Genomic DNA, 9,346 nt, shown 5'->3' with positions numbered 1-9,346 from the left:
AGATCTCGCCCGACCCTTCCCCCAAGTGCCACCGCCCGGGAGAGTACAGCCGCTGCGGACCGCCGCCGCCCCCGCCGCCGCTGCCGCCGCCGCTGCCGCCGCCGCCTCCGCCGCCTCCGCCGCCCTTGTCTGCTGGAGTACCGCTGATTCTGCCTCCCGTGCTCGAGGTGAGCCGCACGAGCCACTCCGCGGCCGCCCAGCGCCCGCTCTCTCTCCCAATGCCCTCCATCGCCTCGCGGACGGCGTACGCACTGCGGATCGCCGCGGACTGACGCGCTAGCTCCGCCGCCTTGTCCGCCTTCTTCTTGCTCTTGACGTTGATCGCTTCGGCGGCGGAGGCGGCGGTGGCGGCGGCGGCGGTGGCGGCGGCGGTGGCGGCGGCCCGAGCCAGGGTCTCGGAGGCGGTGGGTGCCGCGGAGGCGGCGGCAGCGCTGTCGGGAGCGGCGGCGGTCGGCTTGTCGCCGAGCACGGAGGAGAAGGCGCCTCGCTGCCCTCCTCCAGTGTGGCAGTACAGGCCCGTCTCCCACACCTCGACCGACGTCTCCACCGACTCCTTCTCCACCTTGGTGCTCACCTCGACGCGCGGGAGGACGAGGCCGAGGCTGAAGGGAGGCGCGCCGCCGCCGCCTCGCGGCCGCTCGAGCCGCACGTGCACGCCTGCTCACACCGCCACTGCTGTGAAGACAGGCCGAGAGGGCGAGGCAACTACCTCGGCTGCACCTCGGCTGCACCTCGGCTGCACCTCGGCTGCACCTCGGCTGCACCTCGGCTGCACCTCGGCTGCACCTCGGCTGCACCTCGGCTGCACCTCGGCTATCTCTCGGCTATCTCTCGGCTATCTCTCGGCCATCTCTCGGCTATCTCTCGGCTATCTCTCGGCTATCTCTCGCCCTTGACCGAGAGGGCGAGGTTGACGTGCGAGAAGAGGCGCGCCTTGATTCGCTCGAGCAGCGTGCGCCGGCGCGGCTTCGCGTGCAGCGCCTTGAGCTTGCCCACCAGCGCCGCCACCGCCTTCTCCACCGCCGCCGCCTTGGCCGCCTTGAGGTCCTCGACGCTCCACGCGTCCGCCTCCTGCACGAGCAGCAACCGAGCTCCGAGCCGAGAGGCGCCGAGAGACGCCGAGGGGAGCCGAGAGGAGCCGAGAGGGAGCCGAGAGGAGCCGAGAGGAGCCGAGAGGTAGCCGAGAGGAGCCGAGAGTAGCAGCGGCCTGCACGAGCAGCACCGCGTTGAGCCCCTCGACCTGCAGCGTCCACTTATTATTCTTATTCGTATTCGTATTATTATTATTATTGTTATTAATCTTTTGTTTTTTGTTTTCAGCCCCTCGACCTGCAGCGTCCACTTGGCTTCTCGCGAGGTCATGTTCCCCCACGGGATGTCCATGTAGATGCGGCGCGACGACAGGTGCACGAGGCGCAGGGTCGAGCCCGCGTTGACCAGCGCGTCGTTGACGACGGAGGCGCGGACCTGCGCCGCGGGCCAATCAGTCGTCGATACCAACTCGTAGCTGGACAGGAGCGGGCCTGGCGGGCGGGCCAAGGCGGTGGCGCCCAAGGCGGCGCGAGTGGAGAGAGCGGGCGGCGTGGCTGCGAGGCGCGGACGCCGACTGGGTGATGCTGCGGTGGCAACCGAAGCTGGGTGGCGTGGCAGTGACGGCGGTGAGGCAGTGGCGGTGGCGGCGCGAGCGGCGGCGTTGGCGGCAGGCGCAGGACGTCCGACGCTGCGAGCGAGGCGGGCGGCGGCTCACGATGGCATTCTCGAGGCTGATGTCTGAGGATTCGTGCACGACAAAGTCGGAGCAGGCGTCACCAATGTCGGGGTGTTCGCCGACCTCGAGGAAGGGGCGGATGCGTTGGGTGACCTTGGAGTCGACGTACTCGTGCAGCTTCTTCTTGAGCAGCCCGCGTCCCATCGCGTTGCGGCGCGTTCCGGGCACTCTTCGGCCCTCCAAGGCTGCCGCCGCGTTGTCCTCCGCGCTCGCCGCGTCGGCCCCTTGTTGGCTGCGCTAGCCGCCGCCTTGTCCTTCACAGAAACAAAGAATTCGCCGCTCATTGGTGTGGCGGCGCGCGGACGGTGGCGGCGGCGCGCGGACGGCGGCGGCGGCGCGGCGGCGCTGCTCCTCTGCTGCTGATGATGACAATGATGCTGCTCCTGCTGCCCCTCCCGCCCGTAAAAAGAAGAATTTTACAACCTCTCCTCCTCTCCCCACAACAGTGTTGTGCAAAAGAAGAATTCTTAAGATACAAGCCTCTCTCACAGCACACTGGCACGACAAGGGCGCAGACTGGCGCGGACTGGCACACACACAGGCTCACCACCGGAGCCGCCTAAGCGACTCCGTTAAGAACGGCAATGCACTCCGCACCATGCACAATGCCGCTCTCCCCGCACGCTAGCTCGTTCACCGTCTGCCACGCCACGGCGGTGTGGAGGACGACAGACAAGCGCTGCATCTGCAGCCCGTGCCAGTTCTTGGTGGTCCATGTGACCTCGTCCAGGTGCTGAGCGTGCGAAAGTTTGTTGCTCAGCTGGTTCGCCGCCTCCCTCAGGGTGCTGCGAACCTCCTTTCCAAAGCCTCCGAAAGCCTCAAAATCAAACAAACGTACGCCACGTGTTGCTCGACTCGCAGGCCCGCGGCATCCCGCATCTGGTCGTAGTCGGCATCGTGCCGCTTGTACTGCTTGCGGGCCCTGCAGGCTTCGTGCTTTACATGGTGGTGGTGGTCCCACTCCACGCCGCCCTGTGTGGCGGCGTCGTGAGTGGCGAGAAGGCGGCCAAAGCGGCCTAGGGCACCGGCAAGCAACGCGCATGGCTGGTGCGTGATGTGGTGCCCGATGCGGCAGAGATATATTTGCGTGGCGCTTTCGGGATCCTCGCGACCCTGTGCGCAATGATGGTGCTGTGGATCCTGGGCCTTCCGGCCACGTGGCGTGCCGGGTGGGCTTGGCATGACCCCGTCTCGTGGCTGCGTGGTACGAGCGCTCGATCCAGACGTTGGGCCACTTCCCTACGCCGCTGAATCTGATTACCAAGTACAAAGGGCACTCGGTGGCACAGCTCTGCCATACCTTGCCGGGCGCGCTCTGGGCGGCCCTCATACCCTTCCAACTACACCCTGTGGCGCGGCGGCGCTTTATATATACCAGGGCGCCTCGGGGGCTACGTGTTCACGGGGTCGGCGTACCTGATGATGGTAGGGTTCGCATACATTGACGCGAAGGGTCTGGTCTACCTACACTCGGATTTCCCGCAGATCCACCCTGACCACAATACGACACGCTTTCCGGTGCACGTACCGCACGAGCCCGTTTTCCGGATGGTGGCTTGGTGGTTTGTGGTCACGATCTCCCTCGCGGTCTGGCACGCGGTGCATCGGCGTTTCAAAGAGCACAGGAGGTGGATGTTGCGCCACGTTGCGTCTGGCATCTGGGTCGCCGTGCAGAGGCTCGTTGTGATACTCGTCAGCTCCGCGACTCCTGCAGACCAGAAGAAGACTTTCGGCGACGGCGCACTGATCGGTGTGGCGCTGGCCTGTTCTGCGGCGGAGATCGCGGTTTGGTGCTATGAGCGCCCCGCTGGAGGTGTCAGGGGTAAGAAAGTCGTGTGATTCGACGGTGTAAGGGTGTCCTAGCACGGAAGTAGTGGGCCGTTGTCGGGGGAGTGGTTTCTTCTTATCCTGCCAGGATTCCAAACTGGCGCGGTTTCCTCATCTTTATTTTGCGGGATGATATGAAGATGGAGACGTGGGCGATGCGCATTACAGTTCAGCGCCGCCTCGGCCTCCCGCTCGATGTTGCCTGCCAGGCGGTGGAGGCGGGCAAGAAGGCGCCAAACGGCAAGCCGCACGAAGAACTCGGCGATGCCGCAATGGTCAACCCGCGTGCGAAGCACGCGACACGACACAAATACCTGCTCAAACGACTCGTCAAGACCCTTCGCTCGGCGTGGGGCATGCTCATCGAGATGGAGCCGACTGCACACCTCAGTTACAGTAACCCAAAACAACCTGACGTGGCGGCGGCGAACATCGGCAAAGGGCATGTGCGCCTCGTTGGCGACTTGAAACTGACGAGCTCGCTTGCGTGCAAGGGTGGCGATCGGCTCGGCTGGAAGGGGGCTTTTGTCGCCTTCGGCAACACCGAGCGGGCGCTGCTCGGGTCACTTAGTGTTAGGGCATGCTGCATGGCCGCGGCCGGGAGGGGGGGGGGAGGGGGGGAGGGAGGCGGAGGATGCAGAGGCGGAGGCGGCGGCGGCGGAAGAGGAGGAGGGGGAGAGTGAGGGGGAGGCGGAGGCGGGGGCACCTGTGACGGCCCCCTACAAGAAGGGCGACTACCGGTTCGCGCGGGAGAAGAATTGCGACCTGCGTTTGCTCGACTTCGAGACGTTCGGCGGCTTCGGGGACGGCGTCCGCAGAATTCTTCGGCAGGCGGCGGACCAGCTGAGTAACAAACTTTCGCACGCTCAGCACCTCGATGAGGTCACATGGACCACCAAGAACTGGCACGGGCTGCAGATGCAGCGCTTGTCTGTCGTTCTCCACACCGCTGTGGCGTGGCAGACGGTGAACGAGCTAGCGTGCGGGGACAGCGGCATTGTGCACGGAGCTAAGTGCATTGCCGTTCTTAACGGAGTCGCTTAGGCGGCTCCGGTGGTGTGCCGGTGATAGTACTAGCACGCGCCAGTTCGCACCTGTGTCGAGCCTGTGTGCTGTGAGAGAGAGTTCTTTTGTAAATTATTTTTATTAAAAGGTTACTCCTGCCAATTCGCGCGCGCCCAGGTAAGGTCGCCACTCCATCACACAGGAACAAACAAAACAACTCAGGAACATGACACTGACCGCACCCACCTCGCTCTTCCCGCACAAGCGCAACCCGCTCCACTACTACCAGAAGAAGGTCCTCGGTCGACGCTATCCCATCGCAGCGACAAAGGGAAAGCAGGCTGACAAGCTCGGCGAGACGATCGACGACCTGGGACGAACCGCCTCTTCGTCCTCCGACGACGACATCCACTCGCTGCCGCCAGATGAGGAGCAGGAGGCGGCCCGCCTGGAGTGGCGCGCGTACCATCTGCAGTCTGGCGATATCGACGAGGCGCTCGGCCTGAGCGTCACCGGCGAGGAGGAGGAGGAGGTCAAGGAAGCCGTCGCCAAGCTTGAGGCGGCGCGGCTCGAGTGGCGGGCGCACCACCTCGAGACTGGCGCGTACGGCGAGGCGCTCGATCTGAGCCTTTCGGCCGAGGAGCGGGAGGAGGTAGAGCGATCGATGCCGCCGCAGCCCACCTCAAGCTTCCACGACTACCTCGCTGACCAGACCGCCTATCTGGACAGAGGCTGGCGGATGGACGCCGGCTCGCCCACCAAGGCGGAGGAGGACCTCGCGGCGATCGGCGCCAAGATCGAGCGCTCTGACGACCTCTACATGAAGAACGAGTTTGTGCAGCTCCTCTACCCAGACCGCCCGACCTCGGGCCCGCTCCAGCTCCTCGAGCTCAAGGTGGACCGCTCCAAGCAGTGGCTGCCCTCGCCGCAGCTGCTCTTCATGCAGGCGGTCGTCGGGCTCGGCCGGTGCGCCAACGTGGACACGACCTTCGAGTTCACCGAGGGCCGCGTGCGCGAGAAGAACATCCTCAACCGCTGCGTGCCAAAGGCGATGCCAGAGGCGCTGGACCACGTCGTCGGGGGCTTCGTCTCGCCGAGCCAGGCGGTCGATGTTGCCGCCTCCAACGGCTTTCCATGCGGCTTCTTTACCGGCCGCTGGCCGCTCCCCTGCCTGCCTCCCACCGGGCAGTACGGCTCGTTGACCATCGAGTCGTGCGAGGACGGCAAGCTGAGCCTCGCGGGCTACACCAAGGCGCGCGGCCACTACATTGCGGTGCTCGACATCTCCGGGCTGGAGGGCAATCGCCAGCGCCACACGGAGTGGTGAGCTTCTGACCGATCATGCCGGGGAACCGAGAATGCCGCGAGACGCTCTGGGGGGAGCGGGTGTTCTCGGGGGGCCCAGGCAGTGAAAGTGAACAAGTGTGAAATGTGTGTGGAGTGTGGTGGGTCGTTTGCGTGTGGGCGTGGCCCTCTCGAACTCGAGGTCCGCTCCGAGGCGTGCTGCGAGCGCCTGTGTGCTTTTGAGTCGGATTTTGTCCAATGCGCTGTGAAAACTGGACGCTCGTGTGAGTCTCTCTCTCGCGCCGCTGTAGACCGCGTTTTGCCGCGCGCATCGCTATCGACTATCGTCGACATTCGAGCCCAAATCCCAAAAGACACATGCCACGCGAGTAGAACTGAACTGATCCACTGATCGACGTGAGAAAACAACACCGACGTTACAGCAGAGACCCGGCGCCTCCCGGTGCCGCCAGCTCCTCCCTAGGAACCTCCAGCTGTGCCGGTGTCGCGGACGCTGCCGGTCTGCCGGTGCGCTGCGGGCGCCGCGCCGGTGGCTCCCAGCCGCTTAGACCTCCTTGAGGTAGAAGCCCTTGAACTCGTGCACCTCGCGGCTGCTGTCGTAGTGCGGCGCCGTCGACACGGCCTTCTTGGCCTTCTCGAGCGCGTCGGTGCCTGGAGAGGCGCGCGGTGGACGCGGCCATGAACGCACCTCTGCTGCGTCTCCAGGAGCATCTGGCAAGGGTGTCGGCTGGATCTCGATGTCGTCTCGGCTGCACCTCGGCTCCATCTCGGCTGCATCTCGACTGCATCCCGGCTAGATCTCGCCGAGGAACTTGACCATGTCGTCGAGGTCGTTAAAGATGTACCGGGCCTGAGTAGCAACCCGCGAGTGGTAACCAGGCCGTTGAAGCTGCTCCGGGCTGCTGGTGGGGGCGACTGCCATTCTGCGACAGGCGCCTCTCTCTCAGAGGTGGTCCCCGCCCTGCGGTCTTGGGAGAGAGGATCTAGAGCTGGGAGCACGGGCGGCGCGGGCCAGCCCGGATGACCATGTGTCCTGTCCTTGTCCCTACTTCGGCCGGATCTCGGCCGGATCTCGGCCGCAGCTCACCGCCAGCCACCCCTCGCCAGGGCAGAAGGAGAACTCGACGTCCTTGACGCCGGTCTCGGCGCGGACGGACGCCTGCGAACTCATGCGTGTGGCGCGTCGGAGGACCTCCACACACTGCCGCACCTCAGCTGGACTCGAGTGAGCTCGACCGCATCTCGGCTCCAGGTGAGAGCGCGGCCCGATCCTGGGCGGTGTGTTATGCGCTAGCAGCGCACCGGCATGTTGCTCTCGTTGACCCACGCACGCACCTCCGTCATCTTGGTCTTGTCGAACGGGTACTGCGGGCAAGGGAGGGGAGACACATATATCGGCAGCCGGCCACAGAGCGGCGCTCACCCGCTTGCGCAGTGCCTCAACAGAGCGCGAGTGGTGCGTGGCGTGGGCGCAAGTGCTGGCGTAGGAGAGCGCGCGGCGGTGATCGCCTGAACGAAGCGCGTCATGGGCCTCGCCTCACCGGACATGTGCCGGACAGCGAGAGGCCGCAGGAGGCGCGACTGCTGCGAGGCGATCCGGGCGAGCATGCTGCTTCGAGGGCCTACCGAGGAGGCGGGTGTGGGACTTGCTGAGCAGGTTGGTGGGAGGCTTGAGGCGTGAGGCGTGAGCGGTGAGGCGTGCGGCTGCGCCTCTGGCGCGACACTGACAGGGAGAGCACACGAGAGCGCCGAGCCTGGAAATTCTTCTGAAGCGCCCTTATCGTGCCAGTGTGCTGTGAGAAGGCTTGTATTTTAGATTTGCGCAGCAACCCGGCCGGGCAACCTTTGAAAAAAGTTATCTCGCCCAGATTCGGCCGCCGCGCCGCGCCGCCGCCCGATGATTAATAATTAATAATTATTACCCGATAATTAATATGTGTGTTTATTGGTGTGTGTGTGTGTGTGTGTGTGTGTGTGTGTGTGTGTGTGTGTGTGTGTGTGTGTGTGTTTGTTTGTTCGCGCGATGGCAGGGAGGGGCAGGGCAGCCGCGAGCGGCAAGTGGCGTCGGCGACGCGGCGCGGACCCGATGGTGACGCCCACAGCGCAGCGTGCGCGGTTCGAAGAATTCTTTCTGAGATTCGTTCTCAAGAGCACACGAGTTATCAGGATCAAAAGAAGAAAAACATGCGGCTGTTTTGAGTCCCTCTTCTGTCTTCAGTGGGACGGCCGCGAGGTGGCATGAAGGTTGCAGCGAGAAGCGGCGAGAGACTGCGAAAAGAGATAGGAAGAGGCAGACTCCTTAGGGTGGGTAAGGTAAGGTAAGGTAAACTTCTCCACACAGACTGTCTACAGCGGAGAATCGACTGGCGAATCGATCAAAAGAAGAAAAACAAAACGCCCGTTTTTTCCTCGGGCTGCCACACGAGTCCCTCTTCTGTCTTCAACCGGCAACGGAACGGCACGAGCGGCCACGCGCAACGCCGGAGCAACGCCGCAAGCGCAAGCAGCTCGCAAGCTCGCGGCTCACAAGCTCTCAAAAGCTCTAGCGTGTCGCCAGCGGTGAAGCCCACGGCTAGTGCTCCTCCTCGGCTCCTCGCCGCCTCGCACTCACGCCTTGCCTACTCACGGCCCCGGCGCCCACGCCTCGACCTTCTTGGGCAGCAGCTGGTTCGACAGGTCCTCTCCGTGGCCTAGGCAGCCGTCGTCGCCCCCACCCCAAGTAAAGATGGTGCCATCGGGAGTGGTGGCGAGGCTGTTGTACGCTCCAGCCGACACAGCGACGGCGCGCTGGCCCGCCAAGGCCTCGATCTTCTTCGGCAGCAGCTGGCGCTGCTGGTCGCCGTGGCCCAGCTTGCCAAAACTTCCACTGCCCCAGCTCCAGACGGCGCCGTCGGCGGTGAGGGCGAGGCTGTGCATGAGTCCAGCCGACACAGCGACGAAGCGCCGCCCAGCAAAGGCCTCGACCTTCTTGGGCAGCAGCTGGGCCTGCTGGTCGCCGTGGCCCAACCGGCCCCAGCTTCCATAGCCCCAGCTCCAGACGGCGCCGTTGGCGGTGAGGGCGAGGCTGTGCGCGCTTCCAGCCGACACGGCGACGGCGCGCTGATCAGCAAAGGCCTCGACTTTCTTCGGCAGCAGCTGCTCCTGCGTGTCGCCGTGGCCCAGCTTGCCAAAGTGTCCACCGCCCCAGGTAAAGACGGCGCCGACGGCGGTAATGGCGATGCTGTGCACATCTCCTACCGACACGGTGACGACGCGCTGGCCAGCCAAGGCCTCGACCTTCTTGGGCAGCAGCTGTGGCTGCGTGTCGCCGTGGCCCAACCGGCCTCCGTATCCGTAGCCCCAGCTCCAGACGGCGCTGTCGGTGGTGAGGGCACAACTGTGGCGGGTTCCAGCCGACACAGCGACGACGCGCTGGCCCGCCAACGCCTCGACCTTCTGTGG

The 9,346-nt window shown here is 64.7% G+C and overlaps 4 protein-coding genes across 4 annotated transcripts; 2 read left to right on the top strand and 2 right to left on the bottom strand.

The window, feature by feature from the left end:
• Positions 1-1,483: 1,483 nt before the first annotated feature.
• EMIHUDRAFT_251502 (hypothetical protein) lies at positions 1,484-1,912 on the bottom strand (the record flags this gene model as incomplete). Its single annotated transcript, XM_005791513.1, has 2 exons — positions 1,484-1,507; positions 1,748-1,912. The coding sequence occupies 2 exons, from the start codon at positions 1,910-1,912 to the stop codon at positions 1,484-1,486; spliced, it is 189 nt and encodes a 62-aa protein (XP_005791570.1).
• Positions 1,913-2,890: 978 nt separating this feature from the next.
• Positions 2,891-4,639, top strand: EMIHUDRAFT_251500 (hypothetical protein; the record flags this gene model as incomplete). Its single annotated transcript, XM_005791512.1, has 4 exons — positions 2,891-2,972; positions 3,147-3,558; positions 3,684-4,167; positions 4,325-4,639. 4 exons carry the CDS (start codon positions 2,891-2,893, stop codon positions 4,637-4,639), a joined length of 1,293 nt encoding a protein of 430 aa, XP_005791569.1.
• A 143-nt stretch (positions 4,640-4,782) lies between these two features.
• EMIHUDRAFT_446839 (hypothetical protein) lies at positions 4,783-6,171 on the top strand. Its single transcript, XM_005791511.1, has one exon. The coding sequence runs from the start codon at positions 4,827-4,829 to the stop codon at positions 5,925-5,927; it is 1,101 nt and encodes a 366-aa protein (XP_005791568.1). The 5' UTR covers positions 4,783-4,826; the 3' UTR covers positions 5,928-6,171.
• Positions 6,172-6,449: 278 nt separating this feature from the next.
• On the bottom strand, positions 6,450-7,513 carry EMIHUDRAFT_251498 (hypothetical protein; the record flags this gene model as incomplete). The annotated part of the gene is made up of 6 exons (XM_005791510.1): positions 6,450-6,536; positions 6,723-6,755; positions 6,993-7,064; positions 7,208-7,255; positions 7,329-7,414; positions 7,447-7,513. 6 exons carry the CDS (start codon positions 7,511-7,513, stop codon positions 6,450-6,452), a joined length of 393 nt encoding a protein of 130 aa, XP_005791567.1.
• Between the last annotated feature and the right edge of the window lie 1,833 nt (positions 7,514-9,346).

Source organism: Emiliania huxleyi (assembly GCF_000372725.1).
Source record: "Emiliania huxleyi CCMP1516 unplaced genomic scaffold EMIHUscaffold_1115, whole genome shotgun sequence".
Classification (NCBI taxonomy): domain Eukaryota; phylum Haptophyta; order Isochrysidales; family Noelaerhabdaceae; genus Emiliania; species Emiliania huxleyi.
This window is presented reverse-complemented; position numbering and strand designations above follow the sequence as displayed.